The sequence below is a fragment of the Tursiops truncatus genome, chromosome 9 (genome assembly GCF_011762595.2).
Source record: "Tursiops truncatus isolate mTurTru1 chromosome 9, mTurTru1.mat.Y, whole genome shotgun sequence".
Lineage (NCBI taxonomy): Eukaryota > Metazoa > Chordata > Mammalia > Artiodactyla > Delphinidae > Tursiops > Tursiops truncatus.
The window spans coordinates 87,683,443-87,711,241 of NC_047042.1; the positions used below are offsets into that span (position 1 = coordinate 87,683,443).

The window sequence follows — 27,799 nt, forward strand, 5'->3', positions numbered from 1 at the left end:
TGACCACAATAACATTCTTTTTTAAAAAAAGAAAACTGAGCGAATATATACAAAATACTTTCAATCTCTTCTAGGCCAACAGAGCAGCCACCACAATGTTTCTCCTGCTTCCTGAGCTTTCCTCCCACCGTCTGGAGCCCGCTCCTGGCAGAGGCCAGCGTGCCGATGTCTGGGGAACACGTGCCACAGTTCTACGTGGCTCCTGTTCTCGTCAGGCGGCTGGACAGTGCCCGAGCCCCCTGGGCAGTCTCTCCCTGAAGACTCCCCACCCTGGCAGGGAGCCGGAAGGGGAGCGCCCTGTCTTCCTGAGCCATCTCTGCCTGCCTCCCAGGATAATACTGTTGCCGTGGGTGGCCCTTGGGGCGGGCCCCATCAGACTTTATGGGCCAGGAGGGTGGTCAGCTTGATCTTGCCGTCCATGGAGGCAGTGAGGCAGGTCCCGCAGTCCACAGCTGTGCTCCAGTCCACGGTGACCACAGGGGCGCGGTGGCCACCCAGGCTCAAACAGCTCTCCAGAACCTTCTCCTCCCCGCCCAGCTGCAAGGGGACAGGAGAGATGAGGTTGCATCATCAGGCACTGCTCACAAACACATCCACTTTATCCACTTTCGGTGGCCAAGCTGCCTCGAGCCTGGGGGCTGCCACCCCAAGCTGAGAACATGCCCAGGCACACAGGTCCCCCTTTCCAGAAAGTCTCAGGTTCGTTGCTTGGACCAGGAAATATCTTCACTTTCCCGACTACAGTTACTCCTTCAGCTGAAGTAGGAAATAAGTCCCTAATATGCTCTGAAAGACACAATTTTCCCTGCCACCTTTAACCTGCTGTGAGCCATGTCTCCTGCTTGTGCCTGGTGTTCTCTTCCAGCACCATCTGCCGCTCCCAGCTTCATATCATGTATCTGCCTCTCTGTTTTACATTTGCTTCCCCCAGGGAACACCAGCGGCAGGAGGGCAGGAGGGCAGGAGGGCAGGGTCTTGGTGATTCCCTGCCGTGCGGCCGGCACACACCCAGAGAGCAGTGCTGGCACCGGAGGCCCTGGGTCAGGGCACAAACACGGCTCTCCTCTGTGCCGCCAGCACCTGCTGTCCGGGACTCATGTGCACAGGTGTGAGGGGTCAGAAGGTAATAAGGAAGGGAAACCAGGAGCAGACTGTCAATCCAGCTACATGTAACATCCATGAGCAAGAAAGAGGAAGTATTCAGCCTTCACAGAGAAAACATCTTTAACAATCATGAATTATTTATAGATTGTAAAAATGGGACCTGAAGGTCATTATATTCCTTAAGTAATTAGACCCCATTTTTGACATTTTTTAAATGACAGAGGAAAATCTTTCAACCCGTTAATTGGTTATAGAGAAAGTCTGACTGCAAACCATATGAACTGATCAGGACAAATGATAAAGCCTGCACGATCAAAAATAAAATAATATACACACATACACACACAATCATACAGAGAGCAAAGGAGAGCCCACCTGAAACTCAACTAAATCTAAATAATAAAATAAAATGAGGCTTGTGAACAGAAAACGTTTTACAATACCTCCCGATAGCAATTACAAGAAATTATGGGGCTTTATATGAAACCATCACACTGTACCCCTTAAATATATACAATTTTTGCCAACTGTACCTCAATAAAACTTTTAAAAGATTTTTAAATGTATATATTTAAATAAATAAGTAAAAATAAAGTGTGGAACTAATTTTTAAGGAGCGGTCAAGAGCCACCCACATCATCACCATCTGCGGAAAAGAGGAGCCTGGGCGACAGTAAACCCAGGCCTCCTGGTGCCACACTCAAGGTCAACAGTCCAGAAGCCTCGTTACTTGCCACTTCAGCAGCCCCCTTCCCCCTCGCCCCACCGTTTGCCCTTGCTCCCCTCTGCCCTGTGGAGCCCCAAAGCCCACCTTCCTCCACATCCTCCCAACCCCTCCTCCTCCAAAGGCCTCAAATCCACAGACAGCCCCCCTGCCCAGTCCTCCCTGAGGACTCGGCCCCCACCCGGCTTCCTCCCCTGGGGGCCCTCAGCTCTGTACTGTGGTCACTGTTGGTGCTCGCTCTAACTTGAGCGTGAGCCCCAGGAGAGCGGGGCCACACTCTCCGTCTCCTGTGTGCACTGCCCAGGGCCAAGGACACGCCCGCAGGCAGCTGCCGTCCAGAGCACCGGCTGCCCGCCGGCTGTGAGCCATGCGAGGCGAGCTCGGGGAGCCCCAGAGAAAGAGCATCCCACTCCATGACTCTACCTGCAGACGAAACACCGCCAGGCAGAGAGCTAACACCGAGGCTCAGAACTGAATCCACGTGGCAACGCGGAACCAGACCATGTGCTTAGGCCACGACACAAATCCTCATCCCTAGTCTATTTGGTAGTGCTAGTAAAATAGGAGAGGTTTATAATTTCATTCAATCATACATCCAAAAAAAAGTACATGAACCAGAGAGGCTGTGACATGAGAATTAAAATAAGCAGATAAACTGAGTGGACAGCTTACATCCCGTGTGACAAATCACACCCCCCGGATTTCTGTCCCAGCCATGGATTATAACGTCCTTGACCCACAGGACCTCCCATAAACAATAAACCTACACCAGATTAGAGTACCTGGAACAGACCACCTAGGCACCCTCCTGTTTGGGGTATGTCCCCCCAAACCAACCTACAGCCCTTCTCCCTAGCTCTTGAGGTTTCTATAGTTGGTATTATTCCCAAGGAGGGAGGCAGAAAAGGGACAGAGTCTCGTCCAAGGACAGTGACGGGCGAGCAGAGAGGATGGACATGCCACACTCATGCCCACTCCCGCCTGCTCCCTCGAGCTGGCCTGCAGCCGGGGGGCCCAGGCGCTGTCCATCCCGGGTCAAAGGCTTCTCCACGGCCATCGGGGAGGGACAGAGATTGGGACAGAGACAGGGACAGAGGCTCGAACTCAGCCGGGCCCAGACCTCCGAGGAGGAACCTCCCTGCCACCACCCGCCAGGTACCTTGTAGATGACGCCCCCTGTGGCAGAGCACGTCAGCATGTAATTCCCCTCCGAGTCAAAAGCGAAGAGTCGGCCCCGGGGGACCTGGACCTGCTTGTAGCCGCTGTAACCCGACAGCACGAAGGGGCCCGTGGCATCAGTGGGGAGGCCGTACTCGGACACCTTCAGGCCGCTCTTGTGGATGTTCCACTGGATGAACTGCAACCGCAAAGCACAAGCTCGGCACTCTCAGTGGGCCGGCAACAGAGCCCAGGTCCGGGGGGAGGAGAGAGGACAGGCCCCAGGAAAGAGGAGGTGGGTCCACAGGCCCCGGGAAAGGTAGTGAGATGACCACCCAGTCCCGACTCTTCCCAACACAATTTAAGCATTTTCTTAAGGGAAGAAAATCTAGAAAGAGTCAGCCACTTCATGTCAAAGCCTGAACTTTCTCTCTGGCCTGACTCCAGGAAAGGGAAGAGGCAGGCAACAGCCTTCGCCTGGATTCCCATCTCTCAAGCAAGGGCAACGCTCCAGTGATTGTTATTATTACTGTTGTTGTTGTTGTCATTATTAATATTACTATCAGGGTTAGAACCCAGCTAGATTTTTCTTAAAAATAGGACAAGTTCCAAATACACTTCCAGTTTCTCAGCAGTGCAATCAATGCAACATGAGCAATGAGGGATAAGCTGAGCTTCACGTTTTGTAGCGCAAACAGCCCTTTAGCCCACCCAAGGGACAGGCTACCTGGGTGTGGCCACCGCTTAACCGAGAATCCTACTCAAATAAATAGGAAGTAGGGCTTTGATTTAAAAATCCCCTCTCATAGTTTTCAAAAGAAGAATTCATTTTGTAATTACTGTCTTCACTGGATAATACAAGTGGATGGTATACAATCCAAAAGGTACAGGAGGGCACACGTGAAAAGCTCGTTTTTCTCCCTGCTCTGCCTGCCCCAGCTCCCTTTCCAAGGATCCTAATGAATCTTTCCAGGGAGAATCTAACGGGGGCACTGATTTTTACTTTTTTCCCCAGCTTCCTTTTTACATTTCTTGACTCTGTTTGGGCGAAACTGTCTGCAGCCCCCAGCCCTGGCAAGCCCTACATATCCATGCTGTGACCACCCGATGACCAAGCTCACTGAAGTACATCCTTGCACCCCTGGGAGCCCACCGAGTCAGGTGGGTCAGTGAGATGAGTCCTTTTTGCTACAACCAGGAGGAAGGATGTAGGTCTTCCCCTTTCATAAGAACAGTCAACTCCCACTGAACTCATTTAAACCTCACAAAGACCCTGTGAGACTGGTTACTATTTTCATCTGTTTTACAGATGACAAAACTGAGGCAGAGGCCCAAGGTCACAGAGATAGTAAGAAGTACAGTCGGGATTGGAACCCAGCCCGTCATGCTATTCTGGTGCTCTCTAGAATCTCAGATGCCTAAGCCAAAGGAAGGGAGCTTCCTGACCCAAATCCCATTCCCACCTACCTTCCCGTCCTCGCCAATGCTGTACACGGTGTTCTCATCGTAGCTGAACTCCACAGAGCAGACCTCCCCGCAGTGGGCCTTCCAGCTCATAGCGCACTCATGCTGCTGCATATCTGAGGCAATGAGACGCCACTAGGATTCCCGCCCAGGCCCTGGGGAGACATCTGCCCACAGCAGGAGGTACCTCCCACCCTCCCTCTGCCCCATGGGTGGCAGAGGGCCTCCCAGACCGACAGGAGTCACAGAGCTGACCCCCGGTGAAGAGTGGGCACTGGGTGCTTCATTTTACCAGTTGTCTCCTCCACTGTGCCTAGTCTTCTGCTAACCAATCTTAAACGGAAGCTTCTTTCACTGCATCAAAAGTCAGGTTCAGAAATCCCTGGGTGGAGCCTGAGCTCATCTGGCGAGCCCGTAAGTCTAGGAGGACACGAAAGTCCTTCCTGGGAGGGCGCTGTAACTTCCCACCAGGGAGCCGTGGAGATCGGTTAAAGATACAGTCCCCAGGGCCTTCCCAGACCCTCTGACTCTGGTCTCCTGGAACAGGCCTGGCGAGAGGAGCTTTAAACAGCACGCCAATGACTCTGACGCACACCGTTCTACTGCTCTCACGGGGACAATGAGGTGGTCACACCAAGAGGACAGGACGGCATTACTCTCTCGTATCCTCTTGGATCTCACTCGGGCCACGAGGACTCAGATCCAAAAGCTCAGGACTGGAGGACTGCTAAGCTCCACGCCGCCTCCCCGTGTCCACGGACACGGACCACGTGCAAGGTAATTAGGGGGTCCTGAAAACAGCAGACTCTGACCAAAGTTAAGTTCTATTACAAGCATCTTGAACTGGGGTTTTGCAATAGCCTCTAGTCCAGCTGGCAAAAATCCAACTCTCTTCCCTGGGGCATTTGAGGAGGGGACCAGGATGGCCGCGAGCACGCTTGCCTACCGAACAGCCGAATGACACCATCAGCTGCCCCCGTGACCAACAGGTTCCCATTGTGATTGAAGGCTGTGCAGTTGATGGCAATGGGCTCCGGATCCAGGGAGAACTGGAGCTAGAAAAAGGACAAACTAAATTTTAAAATGTACGGTGATAAACCAAATTTCAAGACAGGTTCTGTTTGAAAGGGGGAAGGAGACCAAGATTGAGGAAGGGCACACCAGGGCATAAAAAGTGTCGGTAATGTCCCACTTTTAAACCGTGATGGTAGGTAGGTGCTCATTTCACGGTTCTTCTCATTATTCCATACACCTATGATTTCAATATTTTCTTCTATGTATTCAATATTTAACGAAAAGTTGAAAAATAACAAGTGAACATAAAATTACAAATCATGACAAGTTCTTAGCACAAACTAACAAGATTAAAAAGGACCTAACCAGACTGGGTGGGTATAAAGGGGAGCATCTACAAGATGCTGGAGGACAGATGTCAGCCGGATGGAGTGGGGTAGGAACACTCTCGAGAGGGGACAGCATGCAGAGAGGGCGTGTGGCTGCAGGATGAGGAGGACAGGAGGCACCAGGAGGCTGGAGCAGCAGGGAGGGCCAGGCCAGGCACATTCCAGGGGGTGTGGATGGGAAACCCAGAGGAGCGGGAAGGGGCAGGACCTGCCTCCGTGTCTGCCCATCCCCCAGGCGCAGTGTGGCAGGCGGGCGCCATGGGGGGCGCTGTCCAGCAGCTGTCCAGCTGAGGGGTGCTAGTGGGCATGTCCCCGAAATGGAGAGGAGTGTTCAGACTGGAAACAGGTTTTGGAGGTGGAACTGACAATGTCTGCTCCTGGACTGACTTCAGGGTGAGGGAGAAGGCTGGCTCCAGAAAGACACCTGGTTTCTCAGTGGGACGCATCTGCCAGGACGAGGGAGCTACAGAGCAAGAACTGACGTGGCAGGGTGGCCCTGACTGGCTGGAGAGACCTGCGAGGCTTCCAACTGGGAACAGGAAGGCGCAGAGAGGCACAAACGGAACACTCGGGACCCAGCCACCAACAAGACAGGGACACTTCAAGTGTCCGGTACCAGCAGGAAACACGCTGCTGCAGGTAAGGGCCTGACCGCAACTGATTCTCCCAAGAAACACCACTGCCTTTTAAACAGGTGAGTGTAAAAAGCACTGAAGCTCTCGGGATTCAGGGTCATAGCTGTAAGCATCTGCTACTGTTCTGGGTGGGAAGGCATCCTCTGCTGCTGGGGAAGGTGAGTCACAGGCCCCGTGAGCAAGCTTTCTCAAAACTGTCATTTCTTAAGAATACGCATGTGTCCTCACTGCTTCTAGCTGCTGCTGCAATTTTTATGCAGTTGTAAGTTAAGAGGCAGTCAGAAGGGGACTCTAGTTGTGTCCTGAAAAATAAACCACTTGAATGCTTAATAGTAAGTGAAAGAGGCCAATGTGAAAAGGCTGTCTGACTCCAACCATATATTCTGGAAAAAGCAAAACTATGGAGACAGTGTAAAGATCCACGGCTGCCAGGGGCTGGGGGCAGCGGAGACTACATGGAGCACAGGGCGATTTCAGGGCAGTGGAAATACCCTCTGTGACACTGTGATGGTGGCTACGTGTCATTACACATCTGTCCCAACCCTTAGCACGTACACCACTAAGACTGAACCCTGACATAACCATGGACTTTGGGTGATTATGATGGTCAGTGTAGGTGCATCAGCTATAACAAATGTGCCCCTCTGGTGGGGGATGCTGACAGCAGGAGAGGCTGTGCGTGTGTGGGCAGGGGGTCTATGGGGGATCTCTGAAACTTCCTCTCAATTCTACTGTGAGCCTAAACTGCTCCAATAAAAGAAAAAAAAAACTTGGGGCTTCCCTGGTGGCGCAGTGGTTGAGAGTCTGCCTGCCGATGCAGGGGACACGGGTTCGTGCCCCGATCCGGGAAGATCCCACATGCCGCGGAGCGGCTGGGCCCGTGAGCCATGGCCGCTGAGCCTGCGCGTCCGGAGCCTGTGCTCCGCAACGGGAGAGGCCACAACAGTCAGAGGCCCGCGTACCGCAAAAAAAAAAAAAAAAAAAAAAAAACTTTAAATATTAAAAGAAATTAAATTAAAAGATTTTAAATAAGCCAAAAGGGCCCGATAAGAGGCTGTGTGTGAATCCTAAATTTGTGGCATGATGCTGAACGACTTCAGTTGCTGGCAATCTGCCCCACTGGAGTATTACTATTTTTCAACACTTAAATGTTGAAACCTCCTCACAAATCAAAATCTTGACAAGCCCAAAGCAAAGAGGGAAGAGACCTCAGAAACAGAGGGCAGCACAGGCTGTGTGCCTGCCCGGGAGTGTGACCAACCCCAGGGAGACCACGGGGCAGGCCCGCACCTGCTGCTTCATGGTTTTCGTGTCCCACAGCAGCAGCTTGCCAGGAACCTGGTTAGTGCCCTTGCTGCCGATGTCTGGTGCGGACAAGTCCACCTGGGCAGCAAGGCTCGGAGCTGCAGCTGAACAGACGAAAGAGGCCCCGCTGGGGCTACACGCGAGAGACAGAATCCTGCAACACACGTGGGGCCGGGTCAGTGCTCCGCCTGTCCACAGAGGGAGGAGGAGCGGGGCTCGGGGGCTCGGCCAAGGCCAAGGTAGGCCCGCCGAGCACAGCAGTTGAGGGAGCGGCCTCCAGCGCACCTGGGCATATCATCGTTGATGCTGATTTCACAGAGGTTCTTCTTGGCTTCTGTGTCATAGAGGCGCACCGTCCCCACACCACTGCCCAGCAGGAGCTGGAAGGAGAAAGGGCGGGAGATGCAAAGGACAGCTCTGGGTCAGGCCCGCTCAGGGAGGCCCACTGGGGAGCCAGGCCCACCCCTGTGCAGTGGGCCAGGCTGTGGGGTGAGGCCTGCCTCCACTTCTCCAGCTAGTTCAGGGGAAAAACCCGGCTACAAAGAACCTCATTTAAAACTTAAAGACGTCACAGGTGACCTTGAACAGAAGCAAAACCCCAAAAGGAATGTGTGGAATAGAAGCTCTATTGCTACCTCAGGTAGAGCTGGAAATGAGACCCTCTGCCCACCCCCCCACTTCCAGTTTAAATCCCAGCTGTCCCAGTCCTGCCCTCTGGCTCCGGATCACCACCACTTCCCTGGGCAGTGGCCCCAGCTGGTCACTGGGCTGGGTAACAGCCCCATTTGTGTATCCTGGGGACAGCTCTGGCTCTGGGCCTACAAAGGCCTCCAGAAAAAAACAGAGGCTATCCCTGTGATTTATTTGGTGAAAACTTCAAAGACAATAACGAGGACCACCAGAAGAAAGCAACAGAAGCAGATCTGAGGGTGTCCCCCAGGAATATTCCCTGGAATATGGCCTCAGCATTCACCTAGCAAACTGACACTCGTACAGGGAGAGCCCCGAGATCCTAGTGCCATAAGGATAATTCCTGCAGTTGTCAAAAATTATTTAAAAACAAGGTCTGGGCTTCCCTGGTGGCGCAGTGGTTGAGAGTCCATCTGCCGATGCAGGGGACGCGGGTTCATGCCCCGGTCTGGGAAGATCCCACATGCCGCGGAGCGGCTGGGCCCGTGAGCCATGGCCGCTGAGCCTGCGCGTCCGGAGCCTGTGCTCCGCAACGGGAGAGGCCACAGCAGGGAGAGGCCCACGTACCACAAAAAATAATAATAATAAAAATAAAAAAATAAAAAAACAAGGTCTGCTCCTTGGGCTGCTGAGTATGATCCCCTCCAAAATGGAATACGGTGGAAAAAAAAAAAAAAAAAACACTATCAATCAACTTTATCTCCTTAACTACAAATGCTATGTCAAATATGCTAACACCACTGTGGAAACCCCAGGATAGGACACACCCCCTCCGGCCTGGCCAGGGAGGGGTCTCAGCAGGAGGGGGCGCAGCTGAGAACGCTCGTGGTGCGCTGTCAGAAATGTGCAGGGATGGCAGGAACTAGTGGGGGAGAACAGGCAGGGAGCCGGTCTCTCTGCAGGAAGACGAAAAGCAAGCCAGACCACCCCACGCAGGAAGAAGGCCTCTGCCATCGGACAGGGTCCCACTGCAGCCTAATTCCAATTCCTGTTAATCCAGTAACCTCCAGATAGGAGCCTGCTGGGACAGTCCTGGATGTGTGGTCCCTGCCTTCCCAGTGAGAGAGAGAAGGGAGGGGGTCATCTTGGAGACCCCCACCAGGCCTGTGGTGCTGGAGCCACCGGGGAGAGCCCTAGAGAGTTCTTCACTTAGACCACAGGTCCAGCAACAAGTAAGACCACTCACCAGCCTGTCCCGTTTGGTGGCCCACTCTAAAGAGAGCAGTGGCGACTTGGAAATGGAGGATGCCTTGGTCTGCATGATGGGGTTGAAGGACCACACTTTGATGACCCCATCTACGTCTAAGCTGGCGACCCTCCTCCCCGAGCAGTCCACTCTAAGATGAGAGAAAGGGGGACGCTGTTAGCACCCTTGCCTTAGTCCGCCGTCCTCTTCAGCGCACCCAGAGGATTGCTTTTCTGACTCTCCTGATGAGAGTCAAATGCCCACACTCCAAGGACGGGCGTGAACTACTTCTAGAAATCTTCATTCGTTCATCTGTCTGAGAACTACTTACGAAGCATTTATTCAATATTATGTGCTGAGCCCCGCCCTCGGCACGCGTGTGGTCTCTAGAGACGGAGAGCCTCCGGCATCACGGCTCCAGAGCCCATCACGTCCATCAGAGCAAGGGATCACCTACCCTCTGGGCGTTATACCCCAGGATCAGGAGCGAAGAGGCTGACCCAGCCAACGGCAGCTCTCGGCAGGACCCCACTGGCAGCTGTCCAGCCCTCCTCTGACAGTTCAGGGGTGACCACGGTCCCTCCGGGCCATCCCACCCTCCGCATCTCTGTTACCTCTCATCATCCTGCTTGCCACACCTTCACACGCACAGCCTGAAAACCGAGGCTTCCCGGGGAGCCCAAACCCCACGCCATCAGCCTTTCCCCCAGAGGGCCCTGGCCCCGGCCGGCCGGCCCGACACCCACCTGCAGTGCATGATGGAGGAGTGGTGCTCTGCGTACTCCTCCTGCCCCAGCACGATGAACGGCTGCTCAGGCCGGACCCCCCCACCCTCAGGGCCTGCGGCAGGAGCCCGCGCCAGGGTCTCCAGCACCTCCACGTGGAGCTCCGGGCAGGGCTCTGCCTCCGGGCCACCAGCTTCGGGCTTCTTCTCTGCACACTGCACCAAGCAAAGGGGGCACAAGTCAGCTGTGAGGGGTCTGCACCGGGCCCAGCCATTCCCCACGTCTGGGGACACACTGCGAGATGTCTGGGACGCAGGCCACAGCCCTCGGGGGAGGATCCTGGTGGTCTCAGGGTCTAAAAGAAAGAGCTCTGAACTACAAGAGCCTGCTCTGCTGGCGGCCCCTTCCTAGAGGCCCTGCTCCTCTCACAGGCCCTGTGGAGGGAGTGTGGGCCACAGGCTCCCGGCCACAGCTGACGAGACTCGGGACACGCACCACCTTGACAGACCAGGCCAATGATAACAAGAATCAGTGAGTGAGTGAGTGCCTACTGCATTCCAGGCACTACGTGAGTATGATTGATTGCCTCATTTAATGCTCCACCCAAACATTTCTGATCCTACTATTAACCCCACTTTACAGCTCTGGAAAGTAAGACTGAAAGCAGAAGTTAAATAACTTGCCTAAGATCAAGAGCTGGCCCGGGGTAGGATGCTGATGTGAAGCCGGGTCAGCCAGAGGCAAGCATGGCCCCTTGCCAGTGCGCTGCCATGTCAACCAGCACCTCCTCCTGGGAGAGGGGTACTGAGAGACTGGGGCGACGGGCCAGGCACAGAGATAGGCCTGAGCACAGCAGCAGAGCCAGAGCCAGGCGGGGCACCAAATGGCGCCCCACACACCCTGCCACCCGGGAGGGCGGCAGCCGCCCGTCTCTGCCTCCCTGGGACAGCAAGTGTTGGCCATCACGATTACTATCTGCTCACCCAGACGTAACCCAGGCCAGGGGGCACCAGCCAGGGCACTCTCTACCACCCGCATGGTTCCTGAGGCTCCTCTAAGCACTCCTTGGGGTCCCAGAAAGAGCAGTTCTACAGCAAAAACGGAATGAAATGGAATGGAATGGAATGGAATGGGATGGGATGGAATGGGATGGGGTGGGATGGGATGGGATGGGATGGGATGGGATAGAATGGAATAGAATGGAATAGAATAGAATAGAATAAAGTAGAATAGAATAAACAGAGAAACAGAGACCTCCAAGCTCAGAGAGGTAACTTACGGGAGTGGCTGAGCTCGGGTGCGCCTCTAATCCTACAGCACAGAAGGATTTGAGATCCGAGCCGTAAGGGTCTACGCTATCGAACCAGAACCAGCACAGGGCTGCTAACGCCAAAAAATGCCTTTAAAACAGGCAAGTAGTCTCAATTAGGAGATAAATGGTCAACAAGGTGACTTAGGCAGTAAATCCCTTTTGCCTTCAATCCAGAGTATTTGACCGAAACAGAAGCAGCTTATACCACCAGGAAGAGCAGACCCCAACCCACATCCACTAGTGAGAGGAGTCCCTGAGCTCGCGCGGCAAGGGCCCTGGGCCGCAGCACGACGCTGCGTGGACACGTGGCTCTCAGGGCAGCGGCTCCAGCAGGGAGTGCAGGAGAAAGTGATCCTGTGATTGAGCAAGTCTGGGAGATGCTGGGTTAAACCAAGGGAAACAGGTCTCTCTCCCACCGACTCTGAGCGCCCGTGACATGCTAACACGCACAGTTAACCTAAGGGAAGGACAGAGCATGCAAGGGGTCCAAAACCAATTATTCACAGAGCTCACCTTCTGGGAACCTTTTCAGAGGCCAGCATTTTATGGCCCCTGTTTAGGGAAACACTCCATCGGGAAGAGGGATCACTGGAGAGCCAGGTGGTTTTGGAACAAAACAACCAAAGTGCAAGCAATTAAACCCAGTTAGGCAAAACCACACTCTACACAGCAGAAGAAATCAAGAGAGGTAAGAGCAGGCCCTACAAGCCCCCCCCCATTTTCCATGGCCCTCCACCATGTGGCCACGTGGTGTCCCTGCAGGCGGTCGTGAGACGCCAAGGCCAAGCCATACCTGCAGAGTCATGGAGAAGAGCTCCTTCCGTTCCTTGCCATGGTCCTGCAGGCGCCGCTGGCGGTGCTGTGACCAGCTGGACTCCCCAGTGGCCAGCCCGCTGAAGAGGCTCTTCCCGTCCTTGGGTGCACATGCTGGCTCCCTACCCTTGGTGCTCTGGAGGACGAGACACCAGGCTGTGAAAAGTCTCTTCCTACCTGGGCCCAGGCCATGACACCTGGGCCAGGAAGGGAGCAGGGGCCAAGGAGTGGACTCTCCTCTTACTCCTGGGTAAGGTTCCTCCCTGGCCATGCTGAGAGGTAGTTAAAATGTTACTATGTCAGCCCATGAGCAAAGTCAAGGGCAAAACATAAGCAGGCTGGACCTCCTCCTTTCTGTTCCCCACTCCCCCATCCTAAGAGGACAGGTCCCTAGCACTTATCCACCTGCCACACCTATCACCTGGAGGTAATACATATATATCCCCTTGATCTAACTGCAACTGTTAACTTTATTTAGCTTAGCACTTACTAAGTGACAATTATGAGGCAGATCAGGCCCTACGCTGGGTGTTACAAAGATTTACAAGCAATTATATGTTTGGGCAATACAGCAAAAAAAATTATACAAAATAAAATCACCCCTCTGGAGGGAAAAAGGAACACAGCACCCTCTTGTTTTGGGCCAAGTGCATGACTAAACCAGCCAATGTTAACAAATATTGAGGTATTTGGAAATGATTACTAGGCAACCAGAAAGTCTTAATAGAAATTGTTGGAAACTCAAGGCCTTTTGAGCAAGATAAATTGGACAAGAGAGAAACTGGCATCTTCTGGCTCCTTTTCATAGCAAGTGAGATAAAGTCAACCAAGGTTACAGCAAATGAACTCAGTAATTCCCACTCCTATAGAGACTGAAGATTCCTAATCTAGAGCTTTTTAAAAAGGAGCTGCCACCTCATCACCTTTCCAAATTATCTGGCTGGTTCCTTTTGTTCCACCCTTATTCCCACAAGTTGTGATGGTCACACTCCTACCCCCCCAACACACATCTTTTTTTTTTTTTTTTTTTACACTCTTAGCAAAGGGATAAGATGCAAACAGCCGCTATGGTTTGAGACCAACCTCCTCACAAATCATTTGTACACAAGTCCTAAGTAAAGAGAATAAACTGAACCAAAGTCTATTTGTGGGCTTCTAGTTCTTCTACTGGTTATTTTTTATGTGAACACTAAACAACTTAAAATGATTAACGTATGTTCCTTGGGACCCCGGAGTCATGTGAACAGTTAAGAAAGGAAATTTTAAAGGCTATTAGTTTACCTGGAGCCTAACTGTGGCTGACCTACACAGGATTGGTTATTTTTGGTTTTCTGACGAGGCGACCTCCATTGGTATCTACTTGTGCTTGTAACAGATGTTTTCTCTAGAAAGAGTATTTGATTCTCTGAATTCTGACTTATTTTGGGAAAAGTAAAGATCTTAGTTAAGATTTTTTTTAAAAAACCTAAGAAGAAAACCAACAACAATAATAACATCAATATATACTACTCATTGAGCATTTACCATATGTAAGGTGCCATGCTAAGAACCTTACAAACACTCCCTTAAAGATGAGGCATCATTTTAACATGGGGAGCAGAGGTTTAGAGAGGTTAAGTTACTCGTTTAACACAGGGAGAACTTGACAGAACCGGAATTTACATCCAGATCTGACAGTGGCCCCAAACTCTGAGAAACCTGAAGAAAGAAAAACCATGACGGGAGCACATGGAAGAAAGTGACACTGAAGAGAAAAGATAAGAAGAAATGTCATAATCCTGGAGCAAAATAACAACCAAGGTAAGGCCCTTCTCTCAGTGCTTCCAGCCATTCTTAAGAAGTATCCCATGGTCCATGAAACACTGAATAGGTCCCACAGTTTTAGAAAGTGGAAGATGACTCCTGTTACCTTCCCAAAAGTAAGAGGTGGTCCTGAGGTAACCATGGTCCCTCACACGGTCCCGGGGTGGGTAGTGGGATCGGGGGTGGTTGACTCCCTAGGAGGAGATCCAAGGATGCCAACCTTCATTACACAAATCTATTAATTCCTCCCTATATCTACTGATCCAGAGGGCAAACTGCTCAGACTAAAGAATTCCACAGGGGAGGCTATACTTATATCAGACAAAATAGACTTTAAGCCAAAGACTGTAATAAGAGACAAAGAAGGCCATTACATAATGATAAAGGGGTCACTCCAACGAAAGGATATAACATTTGTCGGGCTTCCCTGGTGGCGCAGTGGTTGAGGGTCCACCTGCTGATGCAGGGGACACGGGTTCATGCCCCAGTCCAGAAAGATCCCACGTGCCATGGAGTGGCTGGGCCTGTGAGCCATGGCCGCTGAGCCTGCGCATCCAGAGCCTGTGCTCCACAACGGGAGAGGCACAACAGTGAGAGGCCCGCATACCGCAAAAAAAAAAAAAAAAAGATATAACATTTGTAAATATTTATGTACCTGACATCAGAGCACCTCAATATATAAAGCAAATATTAACTGACCTGAAGGGAGAAATAGGCAGTAGAAAATAATAGTAGAGAACTTCAATACCCTACTTTCACCAGTGGATAGATCACCCAGACAGAAAATCACTAGGGACACACTGGATTTAAAACTGCACTTTAGACCAGATGGACTTAATAGACATTTACAGAACATTCCATCCTCAAGCACACATGGAACATTCTCCAGGATAGATCATATGTTAGGCCACAAAACAAGTCCTAATAAATTTAAGGAGACTGAAATCATAGCAAGCATCACAATGGATGAAACTAGAAATCAATTACAAGAAGAAAACTAAAAAATTCTTAAATATGTGGAGACTGAACAACATGCTCCTGAACAACCAATTGGTCAAAGAAGAAATCAAAAGAGAAATCAAAAAATATCTTGAGACAAGTAAGAATGGAAACACAATATACCAAAACTTTTGCAAAAGCACTTCTAAAAGGGAAGTTTGTAATAACACCTACATTAAGAAGAAAGACCTCAAGTAAACAACCTAACTTTACACCTCAAGGAACTAGGAAAAGAATACATGAAGCCCAAAGTTAGTAGAAGGAAGGAAATAATAATGATCAGAGTGGAAAACAATGAAATAGACTAAAAAGTCAATAGAAATGATCAATGAAACTAAGGGCTGGTTTTCTGAAAGTTAAACAAAATAGACAAAACTTTAGCTTGATTTACCAAGAAAAAAAGAGGACTCAAATAAAATTAGAAATGAAGAATTCCAAAACACGTCTCCAAAAGCTCTAACATTTTGATAGACAAGACAAAGGAAGAACTGACAGCAGAGGCCATGTTTTCTGGACTTCAAAGGTGGCTATGGGAACTCCACAGTTAGCTATAAAAATAGTGCTGAGAGGAGGAGGAGTTTCCAGGGTTGACGGCTGTTTTCCGAAATAGTGGGATCCTGGCAAGCAAGGAAGTCTCGAACAGCCTGGCACAACTATGATTCAGGTTTGACAGATTTATCAGCCTGACCAAGAGATCTTTAAACTGGATATGTGAGAAGGAAAAGAACCCATTTAATATTGCATGCATTCCCAAAGAAAGTACACAGACCACAGGGGTATCCCACCTTGGAACCAAAGGCTGGGAAGGCTGCAGAGCAGGCACAGGCACTTGGTGGCACACCTGTCTTTCCTTACTCACCTGCTACACCTGATAAGTGGTGTTTTTTCCTCTTCCAACACGTGGTTTTAAGGGTGCTCAATTCAATTGGCCCAAACTGATGGAACAGAGAGGCTTAGGATAGACTTCAAATTTCTCTAGCTGACACAAATTTCTCTAGCCACTTGTAACCCTTCCCCAGCAAATACATTACAACATTAAGAAGAACAAAAGCAATGCTACCCTGTCAAGTCAAGATGGCAAGGAAGTTGTCCAGTTTATCATTAGGTTGGGGGCTGGACGGTACTCCGAAATGAAAATTCACACAGGCATTAACATAAGGCACTGCAATAAATTAAGAAGAACTGTCTTTATAATGATAGGGTAGTTTATACCAAAAGAGCTATAGACCTAAGTGTGACCTATCAGATCCTGCTTAGAGAGAGCTTCTCCTTAAACTATATCTAAGTTATTTACGAAAGAAGGGTAAACTTCAACAAAAAATAGCACGCTAAAATCTGATGAATGCAGCCATCCACCAAACACCTAAATAAGTAAGTTAAGGTAAACTTGTGTCTAGCTACACATGCATATAACTTAAGTAAATGTTCACTGTGATACAACTGGTAATTGAAAGTTTTATTTTGTTTGAAGAGCAAACCTCATAAAAATCTTAACTACTGGATTCAGATAACATTCCAACAGTCCAAATTATATTGTCATATTCTACCATAATCTACCTGTCTCCTACAGTTCAGGAGAGGTATCTTAACCTATGTTTTATCATTTGACCTTCTTGCTTCTCACTCTAGGGAAGGATCTAAATTCATTTTTGGTGGCCTGAATAGAGCTTACCAGGCAGTCGTCCAAATGGAACAGAGAACAAGTTCCAGTAATTTAGGCTCACCTGAAGCAAAATAAAGACACCCAGAAGACAGGCCCTAGTAACACAGACATTACAGAATGAAAGACGGGGAAGAGGGCTCCCTTTTCCCCATCCTGCTAAGATCCATGGAAACAGCCCCAAGGGCAGCATTCTTACTGCTGATGTCACGGGAGCTATGAGGTAGTTTGATACTAATAAGAGTTACAAACACAGAAGTCTGTGGTCGCTTTGCTTTCTTTGCATTACAGCCGATTAGAGGTTATCTCTGTAATAACCACAATTCCCCCTCACAGTCCCAAACGGACTGAGTAGTTATGGAAGGAGTGGAATTATAACTGGAGAGGAGGATGGGGTAGAACGGCAGTGGGGGAGGCTGCTGAGGAGATGCCCACAGGGGCTTCTGTCACAGAGATCCCAGAAGAGCTTAGGAATTGTGGTTTTACAGCTACTTCCATGTGTTTCTAAAATTTTGCCTCCGGATTCATAGTGAAAGCACAGAGAGTGTGTCGCCATAACTCTACATCTATAATTTTATGAACTTTTCAGTGATAACAACAACAGTTACAATGACTGATTACAAGTGGGTAAAATGCTGATGTGATTGAAACTTACAATGCTATGTATAAATAATATTTAAAATAGGAAAGCCTCTCATTTTATGTATTGCTAATGTTTTTTTATAAATTTTTTTTTAATTTTTTTTTTTTTTTTTTGCGGTATGTGGGCGTCTCACTGTTGTGGCCTCTCCCGCTGCGGAGCACAGGCTCTGGATGCGCAGGCTCAGCGGCCATGGCTCACGGGCCCAGCCGCTCCGCGGCATGTGGGATCTTCCCGGACCGGGGCACGAACCCATGTCCCCTACATCGGCAGGTGGACTCTCAACCACTGCGCCACCAGGGAAGCCCAAATTTATTTTTTATTTATTTATTTTTGGCTGTGTTGGGTCTTCGTTGCTGCGCGCGGGCTTTCTTTAGTTGCGGTGGGCGGGGGCTACTCTTTGTTGCAGTGCATGTGCTTCTCATTGCAGTGGCTTCTCTCGTTGCGGAGTGCAGGCTTCAGCAGTTGTGGCACGCAGGCTCAGTAGCTGTGGCTCGAAAGCTCTAGAGCGCAGGCTCAGTAGTTGTGGTGTACGGGTGTAGCTGCTCCGTGGCATGTGGGATCTTCCCGGACCAGGGCTCGAACCCGTGTCCCCTGCATTGGCAGGCGGATTCTCAACCACTGCGCCACCAGAGAAGTCCCTGTATTGCTAATTTAATAACACAACTCATGTTGTTTTGCTTATTAAGAGTAAAAAAGAAAGAAGGCGCTCTGGCATGGCAGTAGTGAGGAAAAGACTACGAGCTTAATATGCACTAACGAAGCCACGTGGCTGATTAAAAAACCAATGTCATTTTCTATTGCGTTAAAAGCAGTATAGCATTAAAATCACAGGAAGTGATCATACAGCTAACTGCATTTGGTATTGGTAAGAGAGCATCTTGAGTTGTAAACTCAAATTTGGCCATCGATTGTAGAGAGGAATTTAAAACTTAGAATGTCCCCCCTAGAAGAAAAGAACCAGAATGGTGAGGGGTCTAGAAATCATGCCACATGGGTAAACAGTTGGGCAGAAAGGAAGGAATGAACATAGTACTTAGTCTGGAAAGGACAGGAAGGGTTGTCCTAACCAGAAGCCTTATTCTCATAGCTCGAAGGCAAAGCTAAGATCAGTGAGTAAAAATCATAGAGGTTTCAACTAACAACTTTCAAACAGGCAAACATCCCACATGTACAAGCAGTGACCTCCCCAGCACAGGAGGCAATCAGTCACAGGACGTGCCCTCTCTCAATAGGAGGGTGGGGCAGGTGACCTTTAAGCTTTCTCCAACTCTAAAATTCTGTGATTTTTCTTGAACCTCAAATATACTAGTTATCTTTAGAACTGAAACATCACTGCTGAGTCAAATATATCAGTAAACAAACAAGTGACCCAACCACTGGATTTTTCAGATTGCAGACATTTATCAACTCCATTCAGGGAATGGAAAGGCTGCCTCTGCTCTGTTAACATGCCACACGGTGATCCAAGCTTTGTTTGAATATATTTCAGAGGTAAAGGAAGGCATGTTTTCTGCAAATTACACATTCTTACCTTTGTCTCCTGAACAAGAGCCATACAAAAAATTTCCAATCCCATTTCACCCTCACCATAGGACACCTTAGCACCTGAACACGTAAACATAAGGCCACAGGCTTAAGCCCAAAGACCCCGTCTCCATATTTTCTTTTAAGTTAATGAAATTGAATTTCATCATTTCATGCACATTTTAAGGGACGTAGCATTCCATACGTCATCTATTACACTTATAAAATCTTGCACAGTGAAAGCGATTTGCAAAGCAAACCGTAAAACTTACTCAACCATATTCTACAAAACTGCAGTTCTAATTTTAAGGTTTGAACTTGAAAAAAACAGTTGTAGAATAACCATGACTGATTTTTGATGCCCCAGACCCACCCCCCCCCCCGATGCTAAGGTTGCAGTCATTTTGCATTGCTGCCACTTTAGGTCTCAGAACTGACTTAGGTACCCAGGAGGCCAATACCTTCCCAGCTACAACAACTACAACTAAAATGTATCACGTGCTTATAACCTGCCAGGCACTGCATATACCAAGGGCTCTCATATCAGCTCAAATAACTCTACCCCTAGGGAGTGAATGCTGTTCTCATCATCCCAAGTGAAGTGGGATGAGTTTAAGCAATCTGAGCAAGGATGATAAACAAGGTACAGTTGCCTGACTCCAAAGCCCATGCTCTTTCTTCCCTGGTGTCCTGCTCAATGTCTGCACTTCAACAACAGTACTAAACCCAGGTGCTGTGCTAAAAGCCCCGACGACCCGATGGCAGCCTCGGGGCGGAACCCTTTCTCCCCAGGCGGCCCCACGCTGCTGCATCACTTACACCTGTCCTCAAGCCAAGGGTGGCAGGAGAGGAAGGCAGAGATGATGACAACTTACTGTATCTGCGACTAATAAAAATATATTAAAAGGGAAACGGTCCCTACCCGAGCAATAAGGCATAACTATGGGTCTGTTGAAGTTTCACTCTGGCCAGCACTTCTGAAAGCAATGAATTCTGACCATCTCTGCTCGGAAAACTCCTCAATTTTGGACATATGCTGGCATAGAAGAAATTCTCTTGCAAGCTTCTATAAAAGTGAAAAATAGCAAAACTGCTTTGTAGAATCAGGAAATAACAACTTGTAAAAGAAATACTACACTGGATTTAGAAGTAACTTTAATTTAGTCTTTATCGACATGCTACTTTATATCACCAAAAATCTAAAAGTCCAGAATTGCTTGAATTCACACTTGAGTCAACAAATCACAGTCATAAGCGCTCATGAGTTAGAGGACATTTACGAGAAACGGGAAGGGGCCCTTCAGAGCATACTTCCTCTTGTCACCATCCACCCTCCACCTGCAGGTCCTAAGGGAGGGTGGACAAGTCTCCACCTGACGAGTGGGATGTCGGAGGCCTCCTGGCGAGAGTTAGAAAGGCAGGACTTGCACTAACCTGGCCGCCAAAGGACTCCTTCTTGGCCGAGCTCTGAGCCTGAGGGGGGGCCTGGGCAGGCAACAACCTTGAGGGGCTCTTCTTACTCTGAGGCAGCAGCGAGGACAGGAAGCCCACACGAGGCGACTGGGAGAGGGAAGCGTTCCTCTGGCTGCACACCATGGCTCTGGACAAGCAGACACAGCACAAGGTCACAGCGCTGGAGGGGGAACCTGGGAGAACCCAGAGCACAGACCTCCCAGGCTATGGACGCTGCCAGTGACCAGGGCCTTGGCCAGGTTCGCACGCCTGGGCCTTAAGGCGGCGTGATGCTTGGTGCTGTTCTCGTACGAAGGGAGCCAGCAGCCTAACTGGCACAATGGTGAAGGCTGCGGCTCTCCTTTGAGGGCCGTGGTAAAGCTCAGAGCAGCGCTAACAGCCACTGGTCACATGTGGCACTGAGCACCTGAAACGTCTTCAGTCCAAATGGAGATTGTGCTGGAGGCGTAAAATCCACGCTGGGATTCAAGACTGAGCATGAAAAAGAGTGTTAAATATCTCATGAATACTTTGTTTATGAATACAATATTTTGGGAAAGTTGGGCTAAATAAAATATATCATTAAAATATATCATTAAAATTAGCTTGTTTTTCCTTTTTTTAACATAGCTACTAAAAATTTTTAAGTTAGATTTTTGGCTTGCACTTTATTTCCATCGGAGGGCGCTAGCTCAGAAACTAGAGCAGTTTCATCTGCTGCAGTACTTGGCCACATGCAGGTTTGGAATCTGACTGCCTGGGTTTGCATCCTGACTCACCAATCGCTAATTCTGTGACCTGTGGTGCCTACGTCTCTTCAACTGCTATTATTCTCATTGCCTGGGTGTTCGGCTGTAACTAGCTGTTTTTTAAGGTTGCTCAAATACCTCTCTTCCAACCTGCCTACCTTTCCAAACCCTGAGACAAGAGCATGCTTCTACGGAGAAATGTATCCAACCTGTGGTTGGCAATCGTGTCATCCAAGAGGCGCTCCTTTCAGGGCACAGAAACTTCCCAGGGCTTCACGAAAGCGGCTGTGATTATTAACCCAGGCTGCACACGTCTGGCTGTGCAGGCCCCTGGAAGAGCAGGCCTAGAGGCTGGGAGGTAGGGGACAACTAGAGGACCAGGGGACCTTACTCAGAAAGCTCAGACAAGAACAGTGAGCACCGGGGAGGCTCCTGGCAATTCCACGTCATCGCCGGGAGGAGGGGAGAGCACAGGGGACAGAGGCGCGGAGTGGGCGCAGCACACACTCACAGTTCCGAGTCCCCCAGGCGGTCCATGTTGGAGACATAAGAAGGCAGTCTGTGCTGGACTAAGGCCTCTTCCTCTTCTGGCTGTTGCTCCTCTTTCTTCAGTCGGTGGATTTCAGCTTGCAGTGCAAACAGCTGCGTAGAGGTGGGACGAGTAAGATGGGGATCTCAACCAGCCTTCCCTCCCCTGAGGAAGATTAGACTCACGTCACATCCAAAACCCAACCACACTGGCTCAAAGGCCGCTCGCCCTCAACCTCGGAGTGCCTCTCTCACTCTCTGCTGACTGGAAAAATGGGTGAGGCTGCTGGTACTTGACTACAGGGAGGTGAGAAAACTAAAAACTGTTAGATATAAAAAACCCACTTTTTTTTTTTTTCTTTTTATCATTTGACTCGCTTCTTCCTGAATTCAGTGAGAAAAATAGTTCCACCCAATCCTGCTTTGCTCTTTGGAATCTACAAAATCAGACTTTGGAACTCAAATGGAAAAAAGAAATTTTAAATGAAGGTCAGCAATTTTGACCTTTTGCCTGAAAGAAAATTATACACACACACCCAAACCCAAGAATCTTAAACCCCCAAACCTAAACAGCTTGTAACCTTCCTTTTTCTAAAAAATCCTCCCTTTTCTGAAGATGTGTCAATCTCAAGGTTAGAGAAATGCCCCTCAGGCAAAATGTAAAGGCAAATGTGGGTCCCCTGGAGCTATCATTTTACCAAACTAGAGAAACCTAGTTTAGCTTAGCTGAGAACAATTAAATCATTTCTGGGCTGTAAACAATACAGATGTGGGGACAGGTGGAAAAGGACTAGGGGTGGGAAGCAGACGTATGAAAGCAGGTTAGATGTAAGGTGACATCAATGCCTAGAGTCTTTTTCCTCTTAAAAGTTCACTCCTGTTACTGTGTTGTTCGCACTACGTGACTTACAACATGAACCTCACCTCTGGTTTTCAAAGACTTGTCACATGGCCCCCAAATCCCCAATACTGCCTTTCTGGTGACTCACTTTCATCTGAGATCAGTGCTTTCCTCTACTGAAATCAGCCCTCCATGGCTACGACCTAATTTTACACATGAAAAGCAGAAGTACTTCCCAAGGAGCAAGCATTGTTCGCAACAAACCTTCTGGCGCAGAACTTCATTTTCTTCCTGAACCTGGTTGGTCCGCTGGCACTCTGCATCGAAGTTCAGGATCACGGGAACCGGTGCACCAAGTTAAAGAATAAACCTGCCTCTTAATCAACTTGACTGGGGTGATTATGTCACCATGTGTACGTACCCCGAACCATCAAGTTTTATACCTAAAATATATACAATTCTTAATTGTCAATTATCCTCCAACAAAGCTGGGAAAAATAGCCGATTAAAATAATTCAAATCAAAAAATAAAAATAAAATTCAAATCAAAAAATATATTCTATCACAAACTCTGCAATAAGATAAAACAATTCAATACAAAAAAAAAGAAAGAATAAGCCTGCCTGCAAAACGATTAAAAGCCCTTCCCAAACTCTTGACACCACACCAACACCCCTGAACATGACACAGAGTAAAAACTCTGTGCTGTGGGCTCTTCACAGCTTCATGAATAGTCTCTCCCTTGACACCGGGCCTGGCCTGACTTCCTTCAGAGAGACTCACGGACACATGACAACCCGCCTGGCTAGCCCACAGAGAGGACATAAATCCAAATCAGACGTTTTCTCCCAAATACCAGCAGTAGAGGGCTAGTATCCTGCGGGCTTCACAGCCAGCCTAAGCTTTAGTGACACGGAGCAAAAAGCCAGCCCAGCAGCCAGTGGCTCTGCGGGCACACCGTCCGCTGCTCCACCAGCTGGGCAGAAGGGCTGGCCACTCGCCTTTCCCCTCCACAGGATGAGCCTCTCTGGCAGAGGTTCAGACTGAGAAGCAAGCTTTCTGCAGACTGCCACCCTATGAGCACCCACATTCTAGGTCACGGTGTCAGTCTTGCCTGACCACCTCAAACAGCTTCAGTCCAGAGGAGCACAGAGCAGGCAGGGCCTCAGTACCGGGGAAGCAAACTTCCCTAGAGGGCCCATGGGGTCAAGCTGTAACCACCTCTGGGCTGGGCGCCCTGTTAGTTTTGTTTGAAAGCCCTGGGGATGAAGGGCAGCAGCAGGGGGAGAGAAAAGGCCAACCTGGCAAGGGCGTAATTCACACTCACCACAGCACAAAAGGAAACACTCCCTTCCTACCCCCACCAGAAGACGTTCCTCCCAGAGCCAAAAGGAGATGGTGGATGGGCCTCCCCACGTCCAGTTTAGCAGTGACTCACCAGACAGCCCCATTCAAGCCAGACTCCCTTCTCCTCCCGTGGAATTCCTGCTAGAGAGCAAGAGTGAGCGAGGACGATGTCCTGGGCTTTCCACGACAAAATGGTAAATACGGTCGGCTGCAAATTATTCACATCCTCTCTCTCTTAAATATCCACCTATATTCTTAAAGCTGCTCTGTCCTCTGACAAGTCAAGGGATCCTAAGGTCATTATAAAGACAGTGACCCAGGCACTGACACAGGGAGGAAGTTCCAGCCCTAGAAGTGTTCTCACCTGCTACCTAATCCCAGCAAAGACAGGTGAATCCTGGGGGGCACAGGGCATGCACAAAGGGTGCTCCCAGGGTTGGCTGGTTTCGCTGCAAAGCAGCTCTGCACTGACCCCTGCCTTTGCTGAGAGAGGCCCTATTTGAGGGCTCCTATCTCCCCACTGCTAGTACAGTCCCCACCCACACATGTCCACTATTCAGCAGCAGAGCTGCTGAACAACTGTAATAATGATTACAATTCCCGACCTACGATCTCCGGCCTACTGATCAAAATAACCACAATCTGTCCAGCCCCCTCACGTGACACATGACAGTGATCCTCGGGCATTTTGTAGAAGAAACGATTGCATTAAGAGTAGCCTGGGCCCCCAGCCCCGAGCAGCTGAGAGGATATGCATGCACTGAAACAGGACGCTCAGGAAGTTGTGCAGGGACACGATGAAGGTATCGGCCCACTGGCGAGAAAAGTAGGTAGCAAAGATGGGGTTGGTGTCTGGGGATGGCAGGAAGGGCAGGACAAACCAATCCTTCCACTCGGCCTGGTTCTGGAGCTCCGTGGCCTGCTTTGCAAAGAACTCCTGAGCCTTGTCACTTCTGTTTGTCTGCCAAGACACAGAGGAGGTAGCAAGGAAGGGGAAGAGACAGAAGTCCAGAGGTAAGATTCTTCACCACCGCACAGCAGACAGCCTCTGAATATTGGCCTGCTGGGTAAGTGGCCAAACATGATCTATAAACTCTATAAAATCAAAAGAATCATCACACTCAAGTTCCTTGTAACTTCAAAGAAGCTGGTTTAAACTAAAGTCCTGAGGGACCTCCCTGGCCGTCCAGTGGATAAGATTTCGCCTTCCAATGCAGGGGGTGCGGGTTCCATCCCTGGTCAGGGAGCAAAGATCCCACATGCCTTGGGGCCAAAAAACCAAAACATAAAACAGAAGCAATATTGTAACAAACTCAATAAAGACTTTAAAAATGGTCCACATCAAAAAAATCTTCAAAAAATTAATAAGTAAAATAAAATAAAGTCCTGATGATAAATACCATCCTAAAAATTAATTCCTAGTTGATTTTCAAATAATCTAAGTGATTTACTCCCCCAGGTCAGCCATAATCTTTATTACTCAAACTTTAACCCAGCTACTTATATTCTTCAAAACTCCACCCAGGCTTACGTGCTTAAAACAAGAGGGGAAATAGGAATGAGGAAGACAAGTCCAATCATCTACAGATGAGGAGAAAAAAAGTAGGAAAACAGTCAAAAATAATTTGCACTGTGACTGTTTCACCCTCTCCCAGGAGTAACAGAGACAGCTGTCCCTAGGCGTTAAAAGAAAATCTATCTCTGGATCAAAGAACTCTCTCCAGCAAGAAATCCCTAAACCAAAAGCACCTGGATTGTGTAGACGAGATAAAAGCGGAACAGGCTGGTTTTCAGCTTGTTGATGGTGGGTCTATACATATCCTCCAAACGGCTGAAGAGCCGACGTTCCAGGTAGTTCCAATAATCCCGAAGGGCAGCCAAGTCATACACCTGCATTAACTGCTGCAGCTGGTCCACAATCTTGTCCACCTGATGAGAGAAAGATGAGATGGAGAAGGCATTGAAGGACGGAAGGGAATTCTCTCCTCGTTCCAGAGTTAATACAGCTTTTTCCTCTTGCTGTGGCTTCTGGATGTTAAATTTTTTTTTCTTTAAGTTAGCAATCTATAAAACTTTCAAAACACAGTGATGTAATAGCTTTTAGGTTTTTTCCTGATGTAAGTATGTGTTTTGACCCTCTACCAAGCATGGAAATTGCAGGTGTCAAAGCACCCTGGCCCAGGAAGGAGGAGATCTGGGTCCAGGGCCTGGATCTGCCTCTGACTTACTCAGCCACCTTGGCAATGTCACTTCAACTCTCTGGTCTCAGTTCCTAAGCAAAAAAAGACAGAGTGAGACAATCTCCACGCCCCTCCTCCTAACTCCTCCATTCCAGGATTCCAAGGCTCATGGTGAGATATACTGTCTCCTTCAAGTCCTCAAAGCACTACCAAAGTCCTGGCAGTTGCTCAGAGTGTCAGCCAAAGGAGTCACCTCCTTGTGAGGAGCAATCATACCAGAGTACACAAGAAGGAAAGGCTTTTGAATATTGATACCATTCCAACACACCCATTTTATAGATCAGGAACACTGAGGCTCGGACAGCTGAAATGATTTCTTTTGCCACCACCAAGTAGCCACTAACTTCGGCAAGACAAGAACTCAGGTCTCCTAACTCCCCTCCAGTGTTCTTGCTGCTAGCTCACTGCCTCTCTCAATTCACCTGCCAACACCAACTGAAGCCAGCAAATATACACACAAATCACACACATATAAATTCCAAGAACTTCTCAACAGAAAATCATGTCTGAGCAGGGGAAGTATGTTTTCAAATGCACAAGGTCTTCCTCAATAGTGGAGCAAAACTGCCAATGAGTCACTGATAAAGCCGTTTCAAACAGATACTTGAACCCAGCTAACATGTTGGGCTGCAGACCCCTTTGTTCCCAATGCCACTGGAAGCCAACTTCAGAATACTTCTGCTGCCAAAACCCCAAACATCTACCCCACGTTAGCTCCTAAAACCTCATCGCCATCCTGACCAATGACTGGCCAGCACCTGCTGAGAGGCTGGGGGTGGAGAAGGGAGCCCCGGACCAGGAGTCAGGGCACCTGAGCTCCAGCCTCGGCGATGCTCCTAACTCGCTGGGTAACTTCAGGCAAGTCACGTCCTCTCTCAGGGCCTCAGTTCCGCATCTGTCAAGCGACTGTCGCACGCGCTGATGTCGACGGTCCCCCTGGCGCGGTGACAGCGCCGCTCCCGCCCCGGAAGGCAGTGCTGGGGGAGAGCCAGCTCCGGGCTCCCTCGGGGCCGCCTCTGCCCGCGCCGCACCCGCCGGCCCCTCACCCGGAACCCCTTCTCCTTGTCCGCCTTGATCTCGGCGTCCAGCTGCCGCAGCGTGTGCGTGAAGCCGCGGAAGAGCAAGTACTCGCGGACCAGCTCGTCTGTGCGCTCCACTGCCTCCGCCATCTCTGCGCCAGCGCCGTGAGGGACCGCGACGGACCAGGGAGGGAGGGGCGGGGCCTAGGCCTGCGGGGCGGGGCCAGGCGCGGTCGCCGATCACGTCACGCCGCGGCCGGCCTACCAGCCCGCACGCACCGCTCGCCGCGCGTCTGTGGACCCGCCCCGGCCCCGCCCCGCGACACCATCACCCAGCTCCAAGAGCGAATGAAAGAAGCACTGCCCGCCGGGGTTTTCTGGCAGCGCTGGCAGCGGCTTTGTCATCTGAGTTATTGAAAGTGGCGGCTGCCGTCCAAGTCAAGTAGGGCTGGACCTTGGAGATTATCCCAGATCG

At 49.7% G+C, this 27,799-nt stretch overlaps 1 protein-coding gene across 4 annotated transcripts; it reads right to left on the bottom strand.

The window, feature by feature from the left end:
- Positions 1-27,507, bottom strand: WDR91 (WD repeat domain 91). Of its 4 annotated transcripts, none has more exons than XM_004324664.3 (15): positions 27,352-27,507; positions 25,815-25,994; positions 24,819-25,026; positions 22,983-23,065; positions 21,861-21,991; positions 20,583-20,748; positions 12,500-12,655; positions 10,416-10,609; positions 9,670-9,820; positions 8,079-8,173; positions 7,779-7,947; positions 5,397-5,505; positions 4,454-4,566; positions 2,988-3,185; positions 1-537 (listed from the first exon to the last, which is right to left on the bottom strand). In XM_004324664.3, exons 1-15 carry the CDS (start codon positions 27,472-27,474, stop codon positions 373-375), a joined length of 2,241 nt encoding a protein of 746 aa, XP_004324712.1. In that variant the 5' UTR covers positions 27,475-27,507; the 3' UTR covers positions 1-372. The 4 variants fall into 4 exon arrangements, with proteins under 4 accessions (XP_004324712.1, XP_019807735.1, XP_073666063.1 ...); XM_019952176.3 differs by lacking the exon at positions 27,352-27,507 and adding an exon at positions 27,117-27,302; XM_073809962.1 differs by lacking the exon at positions 27,352-27,507 and adding an exon at positions 27,064-27,080.
- Positions 27,508-27,799: the final 292 nt, after the last annotated feature.